Source organism: Myotis nattereri, assembly GCF_964212035.1.
Source record: "Myotis nattereri genome assembly, chromosome: 16".
NCBI lineage: Eukaryota > Metazoa > Chordata > Mammalia > Chiroptera > Vespertilionidae > Myotis > Myotis nattereri.
Genome location: NC_138091.1, coordinates 54,903,156 through 54,923,395, shown reverse-complemented (window position 1 = coordinate 54,923,395; position 20,240 = coordinate 54,903,156). Strand labels below are relative to the sequence as shown.

Sequence of the window (20,240 nt, the reverse complement as noted above, 5' to 3'; positions counted from 1 at the left end):
GCGCGTGGCCATCTGGGTTCTGTCTGTCCCCCCTCGCCCCTTCCACTCCTCCTGCCTTTCACTGAGGCCCCTGCACTTCTCACAGACCTGACTCCCCTTGGGAGTCCCTCCTCCTTCTCCCTGGGCTGCTTCTGCCCCCTCACCCCTGCTGTGTCCCTGTCAGCACCTGCCTGCACCCCCCCCCACCCCCCCCACCCCCGCACGGACAGTTGAAAAGTAATCCTCTCAATTGCACCGCGTGCCGAGTTTCCCATAATCACAGAGTTTATTTCATAGCAGCGTCTCCTCCAAAACCGCCAGGACGGGGAGGCGCCTGGCGCTGTGCATGGGCCTTGGAGGCTCCGAGAGCTCGGGGAACTGGACGAGCCCGGTCCCAGGCCGTCGGGACACTCCACGGGGCTTCTGGCGCCATCCAGGCCGCTCAGGCCTCTGTCGAGGGCCCTGGCCTATTCCACGGGCAGAGGGAGGATGGACGCCATGTGACCCACTCTCCCGGGTAGTGAGAGTGTCTGGACTCAGGGCCAGATCTCACACCCATCGGTCCTCAGTGGGCCCTGGGCCCTGCGTGCTGAGGCTGGGCCCCAGGGGGAGCGTGGGGCTCCCCGCAAAGCCCCTGGGCTGTGGAGGCAGCAGCCGCACCCTGACTTGCACAGCGCTCACTGCACAAGCACACGTGTACTGCCCGGCCAGCCAGGCTCAATCTATGAACCAGGAGGTCACGGTTCGATTCCTGGTCAGGGCACAGGCCCGGTTTGCAGGCTTGATCCCCAGGGTGGGTGTGCAGGAGGCAGCCAATCGGTGATTCTCCCTCATCATTGAGGTTTCTATCTCCCTCCCTTCCTCTCTGAAATCAATAAAAATATATTTTAAAAAGCGCGCATCCATCGTGGTGTCGGTGGTTCACGTGACGACATTCTGGTGTAACTGGGGTGGCCGTTCATGCTGATGGTTTATGACGCAAAGCTCTAACCCCAGGACTGGGCTAACTCGCTGTCCCGAGTGGGGCAGTCAGCGTGGTCAGCTCAGCCCGCCCGGTCGGCACCTGTGAGCGTCTGCAGGGCCCAGCATAACTCCTCTTACCGTGGAGTTGAGGGCCCCTGACAAGCACATGGGTCTGTGAGTTGGCTCTAACTCCGAGACCCTGCACCCCTGGGTGGGGGCAGCTCTGGCCGAGCCCCATGCAGCCAGGGTTGCGGGAGGGCTGCTCATCTGTGCCCACCTCGGGGCGTCTTCTGGGCACCTGCTCAGAGCTGGCGTGTCAATCACGCTTACAGGTTCAACAGACGGTCCAGCGCCCGCTTTGCTGATGAACGCCCATCCGATAGCGCCGCTCTGCACCGAGTCAGGTGGGAGACTGCCATCATCCGCTCTGTGTGTGTGTCCGGGGGGTGGGGGGGCTCCCCAGTGCCCAGTGACAAGTGGCTCTTGTCAGAAACCCGGGGCTCGTGCCGTGGCCGCATTGGGTGAGCTGAGCTCCCGCGGGCCCTGAGGGTAGAGGTGGACGACTCGCCCTGGCGATTAAATCACACGTTCATTTTCCAGGCTCCTCTGCCGACAATGCAGTCACACACCGGCCAGCACGTCTCCATCTCCCCTCCTGCTGGTCAGGGTTCCTTACAAACGGAAGGAGAGCGCTGGGTCTCAGTTCCCAGAATGCCATCCATTTGGCTCAAATAAATTCTTACAAAAAAAGCTTTTTAGATAAAATAAGTAAATGAACAGGAAGAAGTGTTATTTTCAGATGTTTGATAAAATGGTTTCAACCCCTGGGATGGTCCCCGTGGAGGGTTTCTAAAGCAGCAAGATTCTCAAAGTGAGCGAATAGGAGGTATGCTAGCAGGTGAGACAGTTCTATTGTATTTGGCGACGAAGATCGGTGTAACCATGGAGATAATTCATAACATCTGTTTTTCAAAATAGTAGGATCTGTAGGAAGAATGTTTTCCAACAGTGGGTATTTTCTCATTTCTTGTTAAAATGTTTCCTTTGCGTTACAGAACCAGGGTGTGTGTGTGTGTGCGCGTGTGTGTGTGTGTGTGTACCAGGGTGTGTGTCTGTGTGTGTGAATCTGTGTGTGTGTCTGTGTGTGTGAATCAGGGTGTGTGTGTGTGTGTGTGTGTGTGTGTGTGAATCGGTGTGTGTGTGTGAGAACCAGGGTGTGTGTATGTGTGTGTGTGTGTGTGAGAATCGGTGTGTGTGTGTGAGAACCAGGGTGTGTGTATGTGTGTGTGTGTGTAAATATCTCCTGGGAAGCAGCTTGCTGATAAAGAGCTGCAGAAAGCTGGCAAAATTGCTGAGAGGAATTAGAAAAGCCCTAACCGAATGGAGAGACAGGATCCTGTTGGTTATGGACCAGAAGACTCAATAAGATGTCAGTTCCTGAATTGACCTGCAGGTGTAGTGCAGTCCTAAGCAATATCCCAGAAGCTTTTACAAAATACAGGTGTCGCCCTAACTGGTTTGGCTCAGTGGGTAGAGCGTCGGCCTGCGGATTGAAGGGTCTCAGGTTCGATTCCGGTCAAGGGCATGTACCTTGGTTGCGGGCACATCCCCAGTAGGGAGTGTGCAGGAGGCAGCTAAATTGATGTTTCTCTCTCATCAATATTTCTAACTCTATCCCTCTCCCTTTCTCTCTGTAAAAAATCAATAAAATATATTTTTTAAAAAATACAGGTTGTCCCCAAAATGCATGCACACTCAGAATGACCTACTAACTGCACTTGGTTAAATCTGGGAGAAAGAAGCAGCAACTGAGCTGTGAGAGGCGGGTGCATTGCTGGGGGCACACCCTATAGACACTGACAATCTGACCCTAAAGCTGTGATGGGAATACAAGGGACCTAAAAGAACCAAAACACAGAAAAGGGAGAACGACTCACACCCCTCGGGGCGCACTGTCAAGTGGCAGGAATCAAGGGCCCCGGAGAAAAGACAAGACGGTCTCGGTGACGCAGGGACAGACCCGCCACGCCGAGGGGCCTCCCACAGCTCACACCCTGCGCTTCGTTCAGAGTCGGTCACAGACCCCACGGGAAACTAATGCTCAAATCCCAGAAGGAAGCGTCAAAGACCATCGTGGGCCGTTGGTCAGACGGAGGTTTCATAAATGCCGCGGGGCTCACTGCCTACGCGTGAGAAGCGGAGACGCTGGCCTCCCCGGGGTGCAGACCTGGGCTCCCCGGGGTGCAGACCTGGGCTCCCCGGGGTGCAGACCTGGCCTCATCGGGTGCAGACCTGGCCTCATCGGGTGCAGGCCTGGCCTTCACCGGGTGCAGACCTGGCCTCATCGGGTGCAGGCCTGGCCTTCACCGGGTGCAGGCCTGGCCTTCATCGGGTGCAGACCTGGCCTCATCGGGTGCAGGCCTGGCCTTCACCGGGTGCAGACCTGGCCTCATCGGGTGCAGGCCTGGCCTTCACCGGGTGCAGGCCTGGCCTTCATCGGGTGCAGACCTGGCCTCATCGGGTGCAGGCCTGGCCTTCACCGGGTGCAGACCTGGCCTCATCGGGTGCAGGCCTGGCCTTCACCGGGTGCAGGCCTGGCCTTCATCGGGTGCAGACCTGGCCTCATCGGGTGCAGACCTGGCCTCCCCGGGGTGCAGACCTGGCCTCCCCGGGTGCAGACCTGGCCTTCACCGGGTGCAGACCTGGCCTCATCGGGTGCAGACCTGGCCTCCCCAGGGTGCAGACCTGGCCTCCCCGGGTGCAGACCTGGCCTTCACCGGGTGCAGACCTGGCCTCACCGGGTACAGACCTGGCCTTCATCGGGGTGCAGACCTGGCCTCACCGGGTGCAGACCTGGCCTCCCCGGGGTACAGACCTGGCCTCACCGGGTGCAGACCTGGCCTCATCGGGTGCAGACCTGGCCTTCGAGAGACACTGGAGAGGACGAGGAGTGAAGCCGCCGCGAAAGGCGCCTCCCGGTAAAGAGTTTGTCCCAGAGGCGCCGAGGTCTCGCCCAGCCCGACAGCACAAGGAGAAACAGCCTGACTGCAGCACCGCAGCAGGTGGGGACTGACGCCCCGGCAGAGGGGGTGATGGAGCAGCGAGGGGGCGCTCGGCATAACCAATCACCAGGGAAACGCAAGTGAAGCCGCCACGCGGGGCGCCGTCTCCCGGAGCTGGTGGGCTCACCACGGACTGTGCCACACAGAGCGGCCGGCGGCAGGAACCGCACGGGGGAGACAGTCCGGCAGCTTCTTACAGGGTGAGAAATGCCCGGCCGGTGTGGCTCCCTGAGTGAGCATCTACCTATGAACCCGGAGGTCATGGTTCGATTCCCTGTCAGGCACACGCCTGGGTTGCGGGCTCCATCCCCAGTCGGGGGCGTGCAGGAGGCAGCGGACCCGTCCGACGCCCCCTGGGAAGCCCCAGCGGGCCTGGAGGGAGGCGTGCAGGGGGCTGCGTTTACTCAGGAAGCTGGGTCCTCACGGACCAGCCACGGAGTTCCCCGCACAGACGGGACGTTTCCGTCCCCCAGGACCCTGCCCTTGCCAATGGGCACGTCATCTCCTGGGGCTATGGGCAGAGGATCCCCAAAGAGACCCCTGGGCGTGGCCGGGCAGGGCTGGGGGGCTCAGCCTGGGTGAGGGTTGGGGCCTGGTGGTCCAGGTTGGGGAAGGGGGTTAGCATTCAGCATTTGGGGGGCTGACTATGTGAAGGAGGCCTCAGATTCAGCACTGTGGTCCCCCAAAGTCAGCAGGGGGCTGGGAGGCACCAGGTCGCTCCAGTTAATGGTGATGGGGGTGCTGTGTGGGGACCAGCACCCTTCCTGCCCCCCACACATACAAGGGGACCGAGGACAGGTCCCCAGTGAGTGAGGCCCCGCGCCAGGACCTGGCGATTCCCTGGCAAACGCTCTTTCCCTGAAGAGCCCGCGGGCAGCCACGAGGGTCCGTTCACACAGGGGCCGGAGTGCGCCCAGAGCCGCCCGCCAGCCCTCTGCCTGGTGAGGAGGGCCGGCGGGAGGGGACATGGTGGGTGACAGATGCCCCAGGCCTTCCTGCTCTGCTCCCCTCTCCCCCTCAAGGAGCCCCGCGGACGCAGGGGCAGCCCTGTCCGAATGGATGTCCTGGGGGGAGATTTGGAGACCCACAGGCTGAGTTAAATCGCAGGCAGGAAATTCCATTTCCAGCCTCGATCCCCTCCTTCTCTCCTGACTCATGGCATCCGAAGTGCATTTCACGGTGAGAGGCCGCCCCGCCCTGTGTCCCCGCCCCTCCCTGAACCTCACACTTAACCCAGAGCGTCAGTCCACGCGGGCGCGTAGCGGAGACGCCCGGCCTCAGCCTCGCTGCTGCCTGGACGCTGGGCTGTCCGTGGAGCGCCTGGTGCTCACCCTCTCAGACAGCTTCCCGAGGAGATGCTGTGAGCCGGGCGTGGAGAGGCGACACCGTGACCCCGAGAGACATTCGTGATGGTCCAGAGAAGGGGTCCCTTCTCGGGGAGGGAGGGGTGCTGCTGTCTCCGTCCGTCCAGGTGGCGCTGAGCTGCTATTTGGGAAGCCCTGGGCGAGGCCCCGGGCCCGGAGTCCCCCTCCCCAATGGAGAGAGACCCAGGTAGGCGGGGTGAGGAGGCCGGCCTGCGGAGGCCCGCCCCACCCCCGGACCGACTGAGGGCCTCACAGGGGGCCTCCTGGAAGAGCCCAAGGGGTGTCCACACCCCGCCGTGGGGACCGACCGCGGGAAGGAGCCCGTGGCGAGGGCTTCGCTCCGACACCTGCAGGTGTGGAGTCCGGGCCGGTGCTGGGTGCCCGCTGCACGGGCGCGTCCCTGCCCGGTTTTCATCCCCAGCAACTGGCCCACGTCTTTGTTCTTTGTTGTTGTTAATCCTCCCCTGAGGATATTTCCCGTCGATTCTTAGAGAGGAAGGGAGAGGGAGAGGAAGAAGGAGAGGGAGAGAAACGCCGATGTGAGAGAGACACGCCCATCAGTTGCTTCCTGCAAGTGCCCCGACCGGAGCCAGGGATCGAGCCTGCAACCGAGGTACGTGCCCTTGACCAGGAATTGAACCCAGGACCCTTCATTCTGCAGGCTGATGCTCCATCCACTGAGCCACACTGGCTTAGGAGCCCAACTGCCCTGCCTCAGTGGGCAGCAAGGTTCACCTCCCAGGGGCACCAGCCCCTCCCGACCAGGGGTTCCCGCATGGGGACCCAGAGGGGCTTGGAGGACCTGGGCTGTAGGCCCTGGGTCCCCCCCATGTCCCTGGGTGACTTGTGAGGCCTCTCCCAGGGCTTGCTAGGCAGAGACCCCAAATAACGAAGGGCCCCCCGCCCCCTCAGTGTCTACCCTTGCGGTGACCTCTGGACACCGCGTGAGCTGGAGACACCCGCTGCCACGCCGGCTCCTCGGGAAGCGAGAGTCCCCGCTGGGCCAGCCTCCTGTCTGTCCTCCTGTCTCTGCTGCAGGAACTCAGCCAGGCCCCAAGGGCAGAGGGAGCACGTGCTGGGCCAGTGAGGAGACCCAGATGGCCTGGTCCCCGCTGTCTGCCAGAGCCCCCCCGCCCCCCCCCCCCAGGAAATCATCCTGAAATTGTAGTTAATGATGGGTCGTGTCTGCCTGAGACTGCTCAGCAGGAGGACGGGCTCTCCGGGGGACAGGGAGTGGAGGGTGAGCTGTGGGGGCTGTGATTGCAGGAGGGAGAGAGGCGGGCGGTGATGGAGGGAGAGTGGCAGGGAGGCAGGGAGAGAGGGAGGCAGGGAATGGAGGGAGGAAGGGAAGGAACGATGCCCCACCGGGGCCTCCCTGGCGGGCGATCGCAGGCAGCTTGGCCAACAGAGCTCCCGTCAGGACGATTCCTGGCCATTTGCGAGGCCTCGCTGCGGCCTCTGCGGCGTGGACTGTGGATTCGTGTCAGACGGTCGGTTGTGCCCCTGGAACGCGTGGGGCCCTCTCTGTGCCCTTCGCTTGGTGGGGCTGCAGCGCGCTGGGCAGAGCGCCCGGCTCCGGGCGCTGCGGCTTGAAAGCCACGGGGTCCCCGGGCCCCTGCCACGGCCACGGCCACGGCCTCACCTCACATGCTTGACCCTCTGTGTCTGGGACACAGACCCGGGACCTGATTCTGGTGGAAGGGGCCGGGCTAAGACCTCGATCTCGTGTTGCAAACCGCCCCTCAGAGGAGGTGAAGCATAAAATGACCGAGTCCAGCCCGGCCCGCGTGGCTCCGTGGTGGAGCGTCGCCCTAGGAACCAGGAGGTCACAGTTCAATTCCCGGTCGGGCACATGCCCGGGTTGCGGGCTCCATCCCCAGTTGCGGGGGGCAGGGGTGTGTGTGCAGGAGGTGGCCAATCTCTCCCTCTCCCTTCTTCTCTGAAATCAATAAAAAAAATTATTTTTAATGACCGAGTCAGATGCTGGCAGGAACGGAAAAGGAAGGGACCCAGGGCGGCAGGACGGCGCGAGCACCGGGCAGTCAGGGCGCCCGAGTCCCGGATGCTGCGATGGCCCAGCCGCTCCCCGGCTCCGGGCCCAGCCGCCCCGCGGGTGGAGGTAGATACGTCACATCCGGGCCTTTCCGTGGTGGCGGGAGCAGAGGGCTGTCCTCTGCTCCACTGCCCGTCACTCAGGTCCCCAGAAGGTTCTAGAAGCCCCGGAGCTTAGGGGACCTGGGGTTCTGTGGCAGTTGGAGCCGTTTGAGGGAAGGAAGCCATTCCCTTTGCTGCTGGTTCGAGGAGGCGTGCCGGTCAGTGTGCCCTGCTGGCCCCCGGGCAGCGTTTGCCGTCAGCTGATGAGGGGCCCTTGGCCAGGGGAGGGGGGACCCAGACCCTGGAGGACGGGGACCGGTTACCCGCCCAAAAGCAGCTCTGCTCCTGCTCAGGGCTGGTTGGGGGCTGGGGCCGGTCAGGGCTGTGGGGGCTGGGGCTGGTTGGGGGCTGGGGCTGGTCAGGGTTGGGGGGCTGGGGCTGGTCAGGGGACTGGGGCTGATCAGGGTTGAGGGGGCTGGGGCTGGTCAGGATTGGGGGGCTGGGGCTGGTCAGGGGGCTGGGGCTGGTCAGGGTTGGGGGGCTGGGACTGGTCAGGGGACTGGGGTTGGTCGGGGGGCTGGGGCCGGTCAGAGGGCTGGGGCTGGTTGAGGGGCTAGGGCCGGGCGGGGCTGGGCGGGCACCGCCGGCAGACGTGCTGCAATGCCGCATCGAGCGCCTGTCCCTTGGCCAGGGGCCTGGTGGAAGGCGCCGTCAGCATGACCATCACGCCGGACGTGCGCTTCGAGTACCTGGAGGGCATCGCCACCCTGCTCCTCCGGTTCAAGCCCGACAAGTGGGGCAAGCTGCTGGGCGCCGAGGAGAGCCTGGCGCTGTTCACCGAGTTCTTCGACAAGCCCGACGTGCTGGTGCTGGTGCTGACGCTCAACACGGCCGGCATGATCGTGCCCTGCCTGGGCTTCCCCGCCGCCCTCAAGACCAAGGGCGCCTACTTCATCAAGAAGAAGCCGGAGAACATCAGCAAGACCAACATCAAGGAGTTGCTCATCTACGGGGACATCAGCCCGGCCCCCGTGGACCAGCTCATCGCGGTGGTGGAGGAGGTGCGTGCGGGCGGCGGCCGGGGCGGGGCTGGGGGCCGGGCAGGAGCAGCCTCTGTTCCTCGTCCCTGTCCTGTCAGTGATGGGCCTGGAGCCCACTTCCCCAGGGTGGTGCCCGGCCACCTGCCTGGCCGGGGGGCTGTTAGAAGGGAAGGTCAGGCCACCCCCACCATGGCTGGGACACAGGCGATCGGGCAGGACCCCCGGTGCTACTGCGCGCCTGCCGGCGAGAGGCTGTGGGGACATTTGCCCATTGATGTTTAGAGGGAGTGGGAGGAGGGGGAGGACAGAGAGAGAAGCATCCATGTGAGAGAGACACATCGATTGGTTGCCTCCCCCACGCCCGGACCGGGGCCAGGGATGGAGCCTGCAACCCAGGTACGTGCCCTTGACCGGAATCAAATCTGGGGCCCTTCAGCCCGCAGGCCAACGCTCCATCCACTTGGCAGAAAAAGTGGTGCCCCAGCCCCTGGCACAGGAGAGGCCTCGGTGTCCCCGGGCCCCGCGCCGCGGGCTCGCCGTGCATGCCTCCTGGGTGCCGCGGAGTCGGAGACGGCCCGGGGGACACAGACCCTGTCCTCGCAGGTCCTCTACTCGCTGCTAAACCAGAGCGAGAACATGAGCGGGTGGCCCCGCGTGGTCTCGGAGGACCTGGTGAAGCAGGTGCACCGGCTCAAGAACGAGATGTTCGTGATGGGGGGCAAGATCCGGGGCAAGACGCTGCTGCCCATCCCCGAGCACCTGGGGAGCCTGGACGGCACGCTGGAGTCCATGGAGAGGTGGGCCCGCCGGACGGCCCCCAGCCCGCGAGACACCGGGGGCGAGACAGGGCACGGAGTCCGGGTGGAGGGTAGGGGAGCCCTCCCCATCACGTACCTGGGCCGGTCCAACGTCACGTTGTCACATGTGTCCCCCAGCCGGGAAAGGGGGCCCCAGCTTTAGGATGTGGGTACCCGGGGCACTGAGGGGCCTGGCAGGGATTTCCAGCAGGTGGAGATGGCACTCCCGGGGGCCCCCCCCACGTGCCCGACCCCCATGTGCAGCTGCTGGTGCGTGAGGCTCCCGGAGCTGCCCAGGGCAATGGCTCGTTCCACCTGCTCACACCCGAGGGTGGCCATTCCCGGGCTGGCCGTGTGGGCAGGTCCTCCGGGGCCACTGAGCCCCAGTCGGAATGGCCAGGAGGCACCGTCTTAGGCATTATCTTCCAAAGCTGGCCTTCTGTTTCTGGGGGGGAACTGGCCTCTCTGAGCGCGCCCCCATTTGCTCAGGCTCTCCCCTCGCCGGGAGACGGGGGAGCCCTCCAGCCTCCCCAGGTGGCTGTGAGGAGGAGCCTGGGATGGGGGGTGGGACTTGGGGCTGCTGGTGGATGTTGGGGGCCTGTCAGAGGGAGGCCGGGGGGCAGGGCGGCTGGAGCCCCGTCGGGGAGGCCTGGCAACCCCCACCCCTGCCTTGCAGGCTTCCCTCGCTGGACAGCAGCCTGTTGCATGCCATCGAGACCATCGTCATCGACTGGTCCCACCAGATCCGGGACGTGCTGAGCAAAGACTCGGCCCAGGCCCTGCTGGATGGGATGAATCCGCTGCCCCGGGTCGAGTTCGAGTTCTGGGACACACGGCTGATGAACCTCCAGTGCATCCATGACCAGGTGACCGGGTGACCGGGCACCCGGAGCCCGAGGGGACCCAGCTCCTCCGAGTTGGTGCCTCAGCCCCCCGGCCCCCCTCCTCCCCCCCCCACCCACCCCCCGCCACAGGGTCAGGCTGCGCATCCAGGTCTACGTTTCTCCTGAAAGGCCATGTTCTCCTCTCCTCCTCAGCTGAACAGGCCCAAAGTGAACAGAATAGTGGAGATCCTGGAAAAAGCCCAAAGCTGCTACTGGCCAGCCCTGCAGAACGTGTACTTGAACGTCACTGACGGTGAGCGGGGACCCCGGGGACACTGCCGGTGCCTCCCAGAGGGCCTGGGGCAGGGCACCAACCCTGGGGCTCGGCTGCCCCCGCCCCCCCCACCAGGAGCAGCTTCCAGGCCCCCACACAAGACGCTCCTGTGTGAGTTTTAAATATATTTTTATTGGTTTCAGAGAAGGGAGAGGGAGCGAGAGATAGAAACAGCAACGGTGAGAGAATCACTGGCCGGCTGCCTCCTGCACGCCCCACACTGGGGATGGAGCCCACAACCTGGGCCTGTGCCGTAACCTCGAATCGTACCGTGGCCTCCTGATTCATAGGTCGGTGCTCGACCACGGAGCCACACAGGCCGGGCGAAGCTGCTGTGTTTGGAGGGAGCAGGGCTCCCTAACACAGAGACCGCCGGGTTTTGTCTGACCGGGGGCGGTGGGCTGGTGTTCTCTCCCATGTGGATGCACGCTTGACCTTGACCTTGACCTTGGCCTTGTCGGGTGTGTGCAGGGCTGAAGGAGGCGAACGACATTGTCCTGCACCTGAAGCCTCTTCGGATCTCGCTGGAGGAGATGGAGCAGGCGGACTTCACGGCGGTGTGTCCGCGTCAGCGAGAGGGAGGCCGTCGGCGGGGGCGGGGCTCGCGTCCCGGGGGCGGGGCCTCTCCCTCTGCGTCGGGGTCTCTGTGGGGACAGCTGAGATGACACGACCGAGCGCCCTGCGTGTCCCCGCAGCTCCCGACCTTCATCGCCAAGGTGCTGTACACCATCTGCCTCATCTGGGCCAACTCCAAGCACTACAACACGCCCTCCAGGGTCATCGTCATCCTGCAGGAGTTCTGCAACCAGATCATGGACATGGTAGGCGGCCCTGCCCGCCGCCCGCAGGACACGCACCCGGCTGGCGCAGGGGTGCTCAGGCCCCGGGGGCCCCCGGAGCTCTCCTGGGACCTGGGCTCTGCCAGCCCCACATGTTGGAGGGAGGAGCCAAGGCGGGGCCGGGGCTCTGTGGGGTCCCGGGTCCTGTACTGAGCTGCCTCGGTCTCCCTCAACCCGAGGCCCTTCCCTTCTCCTCTGCACCAGCTGCCCACCTGCCTGTGGGCATTCAGATGGCGCCCACGGCCCTGTCTGCAGGCCCCGCAGGGCACTGCGGCCCGGACCCGCCCCCCACACCTCCCTGCAGCCCGCAGCAGGTTGTCCCAGCCCCACCGGGAGGGTCTAGTCGCCTGTGACCAGGGAGGAGGGGCCCCCTGGCAGGCGGCGGGCGGCAGGCGGGTTATGTCCCGAGAAGCAGGTCCCGGCCCATGGTGGCTGGTCTCCTACCCGCCTGCCAGCCCTCGGGCCGTGCGCCCAGCAGAGCTGTGCCCCGCCCTGTCTTCCTGCAGACGCGGACCTACCTGGGCCCGGACGAGGTGCTGAAAGGCCTGCAGGGTGAGATCGAGGAGGTGCTGAATGGCATCTCCCTGTCGGTGTCGGTGCTCAGGGGGCTGTACCGCACCTACCAGTTCTGCTGCACCAACATGAAGCTCTTCTTCAAGGTGCCGAGCCGGAGCCGGCGGCGGGCAGCGGGCGGGTCGCCCAGGTGGGGGCGGGCGAAGGTGGGGGGCAGGCTCAGCCTCTCTCTCTCTCTCTCTCTCCCCCTCACCCCCCCACGCCTCCACCCAGGACAAGGAGCCGGTGCCTTGGGAATTCCCGTCTTCTCTAGCGTTTTCCAGAATGAATTCTTTCTTCCGTCGCATCCAGACCATTGAGGTAAAGGTGAAGCCGGGCTCCCGTTGCCTGCACGTCAGTGGCGTCTTCCATCCCCACCCCCACCCCCCCACTCCTCCCTCCCATCCATGTCACGGGGAGCTGTCAGCCGAGCACGGAAGTGCCCCGAGCCATGGCTCCTGCCTGTGAGCAGCTAATGACACAAACGCACAGTCGGGGAGCGAATTAAACCCTAAAGGGTTCAGGTGCCCCCTGGGGAGCAGAGGGGAGATGCGAGGGTCAGACAGCTCGGCCTCTGGTCTTGTCATCTCCAGGGTTTTTTTTTTCTAACTTTGTGAACATAGTGTGCCCACCGTGCAAAGGGGGAGCCGTCCTGGAGGCACCGAGCGTGGACTCTGTGCGGGCGCCCCTGGCCTCAGCCACGCCCTCACCACAGGCGGCTTCCTGCTGGGGAGGGGCCCACGGGTCCCGCCGCCGGCTCTGGCTCCGGCTCCTGGCCACACAGCGTGGTCCCTGTTACCGACTCTGAGTTGGGGTGAAGATTCCGGGAGAGGGGCTTTGGCGGGGGCGGGGGGGGGGCGGGAGGAATGGCCTGGCTGTTCACCCCACCCTGTGGGCCGTGGCGGCCAGGCCGGATCCTCGGGGGGGGGGGGGGCAGAGTCCGGCACCGGCGTGGCCGAGCGCCCCCCTTGGTTCCCAGACTGTGGCTCTGAGATGAGCTGATGGGCGGGCGCCCCGGCTGCCGCCTCCGCCAGGACCTTTACAAAACGGCCATCGAGTTCCTGAAGCTGGAGAAGATCGAGCTGGGCGGCGTGCGTGGCAGCATCCTGGGCAGCCTGGTCGTGCAGATCCACGAAGAGGTCTTCGAGCTGGTGAAGGTCTTCGTCGACTGCAAATACGACCCCTTGGACCCGGAAGACTCGGTGGGTGGGGGCCCTGGCTGGGGCGGTGGCAGAGGCCCCCGGAGCGGGAGGCACACAGCGGGGGTGTGGGGGGCGGAGGCTCGACACTTCCAGGCCTCCCGACAGCTCTGCGGCGAGGAGGTCCCAGCAGTGAGCGTGCTCAGCTGAGAGGGCCCCCGAATCCTGCCAGCGGTGCCAATCGGGGGTGTTAGGGTGAGCACCGCTGGCTTTGCCCCCAGATGAAGAGGTTGACGTTGGCCTTGGCCAGTGTGGCTCGGTGGTGAGCGTCCTCCCATGCAGGGCACATGCCCAGGTTGTGGGCTCGATCCCCAGTAGAGGGCGTACAATGTTTCTCTCTCACATCAATGTCTGTCTGTCTGTCTCTCTCTCTCTCTCTCTCTCCCTTTCTCTCTAAAATTACTAAAAGCAGGTTTTTTTTAAGAAAAGAGGTGAACGTTTGAATTCGCTTTTAGAGTTTCGATAACGATTACGCTGATTTTGAGACCAAAATTCAAGACCTGGACAGGAGGCTGGCCACCATCTTCTGCCAAGCCTTCGACGACAGCAACTTCATCGAGTCCTGCGCGAAGGTACGCGGGAGGGGACGTGGGTGCAGACACAGGGACCATCTAATCGGATGCCTTCACTTGGGCGTGAAGAGCCGGGCACACGGGGTCAGGGCCTGGTTCCGTCGTGCAGCACGTGGGCCGGGGAGCCCTGGAGCTGCTTCTGACGGGCTTTGGGGCCCCGTCTCCGAGTGACACGGCCGGCGGCTCCTCTCCCGCCCCTCCCGGTCCTATCCAGGCCCATTGCCACCCCCTCCGCTTACCGGGAACAGAGGCTGGAGGGGCAGAGGGCGGTAGCAATGGAGGCCAACCCCCCCCCCCCCGCACCGGACCCGCGGAGAGGAACTGCATGTTCTTCAGCCCTGTCAGGAGGCCAGGGGGCCCACAGGAGAGTCGGTGGGACGCCATCAGCACTTTGTTTGTTTATTTTACAATGGTGGCCTCATTCTCCTCTGAGAACATCTTTTTTAAAAATATATATTTTTTATTTCAGAGCAGAAGGGAGACGGGGAGAGAGAGAAACATCAATGATGAGAGAGAATCATGGATGGGCTGCCTCCTGCACGCCCCCCACTGGGGACGGAGCCCGCAACCCTGGGCATGTGCCCTTGACCGGAATCGAACCCGGGACCCTTCCGTCTGCAGACCGACGCTCTATCCACTGAGCCACGCCGGCCAGGCCCTCTGTTAGCACTTTAGAGCAGGGGCCCTCAAACTACGGCCCGTGGGCCACATGCAAATACAAACATTGTATTTGTTCCCGTTTTGTTTTTTTACTTCAAAATAAGATATGTGCAGTGTGCATAGGAATTTGTTCATAGTTTTTTTATAAACTATAGTCCGGCCCTCCAACAGCCTGAGGGACAGTGAACTGGCCCCCTGTTTAAAAAGTTTGAGGACCCCTGCTTTAGGGGATGCGGACTGTAGGGAGGCCCTGGGGAGCACTGGTGCATCGGGGGTGCATTTCCCCAGCCGCGGACCTAGTGTGTGCTGTTGGGTTAGAAGCCAGGTCTGGGTGTGCATCCCCATCAGACTCCAGGCGGCTCCACCTCACCAGTGGCTGCGCGGAGAGGCCTCCTGGTCTCCACGGGACCTGCATGTTCTCCTCCCTCCCGAGCCTGGGGGTGGGGAGGGCGCCTGGGAGGACTTGGGGGGCCCTGGGGCTGGGCCCGCTGAAGCCGCCTCCCGGCCCGCAGCTGCTGTCCATGTGCGGGAGCCTCCTGGAGCGGCCGCTGATCCTGGCCGAGGTGGTGCCCCGCTACTCCGTCATGCTGGAGCTGTTCGACGCCGAGCTGGACAACACCAAGATCCTGTACGACGCCCAGATCGCAGCCACGGCCGCGGGGGACATCCCCCCGATCCACCGCAACATGCCCCCCGTGGCCGGGCAGCTCAAGTGGAGCCTGGAGCTGCAGGAGCGCCTGGAGGTGCCCATGCGGGACCTGAAGCACATCGACCACCCGTGAGCCAACGGGCCGCGCCCCCACCCCAGACCCCCGCCCCCACCTCCGGCGCCTTCTCCCTGGGCGCGCACTTGGCTTCCCCCGGGGGTCCGACCGCAGGGACGGAGAAATCGGGGGTGCAGGGAGGGGCGGTTATGGGGCTCTGCAGCCGGTTGGGGCCCCGCGGACCCCCGCACGTGCGGGCCCTCACCCGTCTCCCGTCTCGCCGCCGCCAGGGTCATGTCCAGCACGGAGGCCAAGCTCATCTACCAGAAGTACGACGAGATGATGGAGCTGCTGCGCAGCTACCGCGAGCGCATCTACCAGCAGTGGGTGTCGCGCGTGGACGAGGACTGCCTCTTCAACCTGGGGCAGCCGCTCCTGCAGCGCGACGCCTCGGGCCTCATCCGTGTCAACTTCAGCAAAGCGGTGCGTGGGCTTCTGCGCGGGGCGGGGCATCTGCACGGGGCGGGGCCTCTGCGCGGGGAGGGGCCTCTGCACGGGGCGGGGCCTCTGCACGGGGCGGGGCCTCTGCGCGGGGCGGGGGCTCTGCACGGGGCGGGGCCTCTGCTCGTGGGGTGACGTCATGCTGGGCTAAGGCTTTGTCATTGAAGCCTTTGTTTTTTTGTGTATTTTTAAATTTAATCTGTTTTACTAGCTAATGCCCTTTGGGAGAATTTAGATCTTTAAAATACATATATATATATAAATATATTTTAGAATTTATTTCAGAGAGGACGGGAGAGAAAGAGAAACATCAGTGATGAGAGAGAATCACCGATCGGCTGCCTCCTGCACGTCCCCTCCTGGGGATCGAGCCTGCAGCCCAGGGCACGTGCCCTGATGGGAAATTGAACTCAGGACCCTCCAGTTCACAGGCCGAGGCTCTATCCACTGAACCAAATCAGCTAGGGCCATTTAGATTTTAAAAAATCTTTTTTTATTGATTTCAGAGAGGAAGGGAGAAGGAGAGAGAGAGAAACATCAGTGATGAGGGAGAAACATCATGGATTGGCTGCCTCCTGCACGCCCCCTACTGGGGATCGAGCCCACATCCCGGCCCATGTCCTGTCCAGGAGTCGAACAGTGTCCTCCTGGTTCATAGGTCAACGCTCACTCACTGAGCCCGACCGGTCGGGCCATTATTGTTTTTAAGTTTGCTCAGGACATGTTTAGATCTGAGACAGAGCAGTAGCACCTGGAGGCCGGCTTCAGCAAGCACACTATTTGAGAGCAGGGCCACCCATGGGGTCCCGCGCGGAAACGTCAATCTGAGAATTTATATTGAAAAAAAAATTCTTGAAACCAAAGAATGAGAAACAAAGGTATTTCCCCCCTGACCGGCTCCGCCTTCCCTGTGGGCCTCAGCTGGTGGCAGTGCTGAGAGAAGTCAAGTACCTGAACTTCCAGCAACAGAAGGAGATCCCGCGCAGTGCCGAGACCCTGTTCTCGCAGTACGAGACCTTCCGGAAGTTTGTGGGCAACTTGGAGCTCATCGTCGGCTGGTACAACGAGGTGAGCCCGTGGGCGCAGGCGGCGGCCACGCCCTGCTGCCTGGAACCTGGTTTCCCACGGACACGCATGCGGTGTCCACCCTCGTGGCCTGCCCGCTTGGTCCCTCTGCCCTTGCCCACCGTTTCTCCGCGTGGATCGCCTGAAAATGCTTGGCGACACTGGTGGGCTGGAGGTGGGAGGCGTGGGGGCTGTGGGCAGTGCCAATGCAGGTGGAGTGGCTCTGAAAGGCACCTTGCCAGTGCCCGATGCGCCCGGTGCGCCCTTTTAATGCTGCGCACGCCCCTCACTGCAGACACAGGTGCCCTCGGAAAGTGACATAGGACACAGATGGCTGCGAGTTGGGGCTCAGGGGTGCCCGTTCTTAGGGAATAATTTAGAGACATCTGCTGGTGCCCTCCTGCCTTTCTCGTCTGTGGGTGGAGGTTTTCAAGCATTAAATTAGCTTCTGAGAGCAGAGCAGCGCTGCACCCGGACCGGACAGACCGATGCTGTTAGCGCCGATGCCCCGAGTGACCCAACGCCGATCTCAGCCTGGGGACCGAGGAGAGGCCCCGAGCCAGCAGGGCCCAGTTACCACCCCCTCCCACCCGCCCTCCCCCGTGCCATCTGCTGAGGTTCTTTGCCTGGTTCAGAGCCCGGGGAACTTGGGGATTACGCACGGGTCTTCATGACCATCTCTCCTTCTCTTTCTACCCCATAACATGGGCAATGAAAGAGTTAAGTGTATACATGAACCCTTGGGGATGCAAACACTTCCGAACGGGAAGTCCTCGCTGGGGGACACGGTGGCGTCCGGAGTGTTTGGTGGAACAAAGGCCCGGGCCGGCTTGTGTGTTGGGCAGATAAAGACCACGGTGATGGAAGTGGAGTTCCCCCTCATCAAGGCAGAGCTGGAAGGGATCGACGTCAAACTGCTGACTGCCGAGACCACGCTGTTCTGGAACGGCGAAGGTACCCCCCCCCCCCGCCCCCCACAGGGGCCTGGCCGCCTGGGCCGAGGTGGGCGGGGTGGGCCACTTCTGCCTGCTGGCTGCTGGGTCAGCTTTTTAAAAAATATATATTTTTATTGATTTCAGAGAGGAAGGGAGAGGGGCTGGAGAGGAACATCAATGATGAGAGAGAATCACTGATCGGCTGCCTCCTGCACGCCCCCTACTGGGGATCGACCCCGCAACTGGGCCTGTGCCCTTGAAGGAGAATGGAAGCAGGACCTCCTGGTTCATAGGTCACCGCTCAGACACTTGAGCCACGCCAGCCAGGGCTGGTGGGTCAGCTTCGACTGCAACAGGGTCATGTGTTTGGCCAAAGGGTGGTGCCCCTGGCCGCCCAGCCCCCAAACAGCCTGAGGAATCTGCAGAGGCTCCCTGGGGACCACCAAGGACCTCCGTTTCCAGCTGGACTTGCTAGAGGCGGGCACAGCAGAGGGCAGGGTGAGGGCCATGGCAGCCGGCTCAGGGCAGGTGTCGCAGAAGTAGAAAGGAATGTGCTCACCGGGCAGAAGTGCCTGCCCCAGCAGCCCTTGTGCTCTGGTCCCACGCTGGTGGGCACCCCCTCCATCGAGACCTCCAGCCTCGCCTCCTGCCCTCTTTTCCGGCCTCCGCGGTCTCTAGGAGAAGGCGGGACGGTCCACTCGTCTGAACCGGGGTCCGCGGGCTCTTCTGGGCCAGGAAGTCATACGGTTCTTTTCTCGCCTTTCTCCCCAAGCGCTTCTCTTTCTGGGCGCTCACCTCCAGCACGCTGTGGCGGTCAGGGCTGGGCACAGGCAGGCCCTGGCCCTCAGGGGTCTGGAGTGCCGGGCGGCGGGGGAGTGACCGATGGCCGTTGGGGACAGGGAGGCGCTGCTTCCCGCGACACCCCGGCACCGTCCCGGCGTGGCCCCTCAGAGACCTCGGTGACTCCGTGCTCCAGGGGAGCGGAGGAAGTTTCCAGGCGCGTCTCCTAATGCCACGCGCCAAGCCGGCCCAGGAGTCTCCTCCCGCTAACCGGTTCGTCCTCCGGTCCCAGGCGTCCTCGCGTACATCCAGGAGATGCGAGAGATTCTGCACAACCTGCAGACCAGGATGCAGAAAGCCAAGCAAAACATAGAGGGGATCGCCCAGGCCATGAAGGTGAGGCCCACGATGGTGCAGAGACGGTGGGACCCGCGGGGGCGGGGGGAGGAGGGGGGACGCTGCGGCCGTCCTCCAGTCCATCCTCTGAGGCCCCAACTGGCTTTGAGATCCGGGGCCCAGGGCGCGGGCTGTGTCCTCAGCGGCCACGTCCCTCTGAGGCCACAGGGCCAGGGCAGCTCTGCGAGCAGGCAGACAGGAGCGAGGCCGGAACGCGGCCTCCACATGCCCCCCTCACGCCCCCCCTCACGCCCCGGCGCCCTCTCAGGACTGGTCGGCCAACCCACTGTTCGAAAGGAAGGACAACAAGAAGGAGGCCCTGCTGGACCTGGACGGGCGGCTGACCAACCTGAACAAGCGCTACACGGCGGTCAAGGAGGCGGGGATCAAGATCCAGGCCATGGTGGCGGTGAGGCCCAGGGACGCGAGGGCTGGGGTTCCCGTAGCAACGGTGCGCGCTCCGTAATCCCAGAGCCTTGTCGTGAAGTAGCGGACCCCCCAAACGCGGCCTTCGAGGCCGGTTCTCTTGCTCTGTGCCCCCCTCCTGTGCTCCAAGAGTGAGACCACTGCCCGTCCCTGCCCGGAGTGGGTGTGGACAAGGGCCATCCTCCCACGAGGTCCCCGAAGCTCGTCTCCTGGGGTCGGCGCTGGAGGCACGCGTGGTGTGAGGCTCTGGTGTCCTCCCGAGGAGGCGGCCCAGCCTGGGGGCGAGGCTCACTGGATGCGTGTGCCCGGCCGGACGGTGCCAACACACTCAGTGGGGACCGCAGTGCAGGGGCACCTGTTGGCCGGCACGCTCACAGGCCGGGAGCCCATGGCCCTGCCGGCCTGGCGCCTGGCTCCTGGGGTCTCTGCCTGGGTCCCCGGCCGGGCCGGGTCCTCGCGGGGGCCTCCCTTGGCAGCCGTGGAAGCCAGCTTGTGTTTTAGTCGGTTTTGACGTGAACACGCAGGACGCGACAAGCACCGCGTGTCGGGAGCGTGGGTGCAGGCAGGGCGCCCCGAGTCCTTGTGGACACTGACCGGGGAGGGGACGGGCGGGCCGCGAGGCGGCCGCCAACCGCGGGGTCTGCCGGCAGGAAAACGCGGAGCTGTTCCGAGCGGTCACGACCAGCCAGTCCTGGAAGGACTACGTCATCTACATCGACGGCATGGTCTTGGACGCGTTTGACAACTTCATCCGCATGTCGCTCAGCTACCTCATCAACAACATGGTTCTGGACGTGAGTCGTGCGTGCGAGGCGCGGGACGTGTGTCTGTGTCTGTGTCTGTGTGTGCGCCCGTGTGCGTGCTGTCACCCCCCACGCACTGCGCCGTGGCCACCAGCTCTTGGCGGCGCACTTCCTGTGGCCCTGTGCGCGGCGTCCTCGATGTAACCCAGAGAGACGGGGGCCGTGGTCTCGGCCCTGAAAAGTGCTTTTCCTCATTTTATTAGTATTGGTTTTTCAGTTTATCCTCATCTGAGGCTATTTTCCATTGATATCTAGAGAGAGTGGAAGGAAGGGGAGACAGAGAGAGAGAAACATCGATGTGAGAGGCACATCGACGAGGGTTGCCTCCCGCACGTGCCCCCGACCAGGGCC

At 63.5% G+C, this 20,240-nt stretch overlaps 1 protein-coding gene across 2 annotated transcripts in view; it reads left to right on the top strand.

The window, feature by feature from the left end:
• Window positions 1–8,178: 8,178 nt before the first annotated feature.
• The window catches only part of DNAH17 (dynein axonemal heavy chain 17), a gene marked incomplete at its 5' end in the record, with an annotated part of 65,708 nt that continues 53,646 nt past the window's right edge, over window positions 8,179–20,240 (top strand). For both annotated transcript variants that reach the window (XM_081110337.1, XM_081110336.1), the window contains 17 exons: window positions 8,179–8,523; window positions 9,106–9,299; window positions 9,976–10,165; window positions 10,337–10,436; window positions 10,929–11,014; window positions 11,153–11,278; window positions 11,803–11,955; window positions 12,083–12,169; window positions 12,883–13,050; window positions 13,503–13,619; window positions 14,792–15,057; window positions 15,274–15,466; window positions 16,406–16,552; window positions 17,395–17,503; window positions 18,557–18,660; window positions 18,929–19,069; window positions 19,737–19,880. In XM_081110337.1, coding sequence (XP_080966463.1) covers window positions 8,179–8,523; window positions 9,106–9,299; window positions 9,976–10,165; window positions 10,337–10,436; window positions 10,929–11,014; window positions 11,153–11,278; window positions 11,803–11,955; window positions 12,083–12,169; window positions 12,883–13,050; window positions 13,503–13,619; window positions 14,792–15,057; window positions 15,274–15,466; window positions 16,406–16,552; window positions 17,395–17,503; window positions 18,557–18,660; window positions 18,929–19,069; window positions 19,737–19,880 — 2,670 coding nt within the window. The remainder of the gene's footprint in view (window positions 8,524–9,105; window positions 9,300–9,975; window positions 10,166–10,336; window positions 10,437–10,928; window positions 11,015–11,152; window positions 11,279–11,802; window positions 11,956–12,082; window positions 12,170–12,882; window positions 13,051–13,502; window positions 13,620–14,791; window positions 15,058–15,273; window positions 15,467–16,405; window positions 16,553–17,394; window positions 17,504–18,556; window positions 18,661–18,928; window positions 19,070–19,736; window positions 19,881–20,240) is intronic.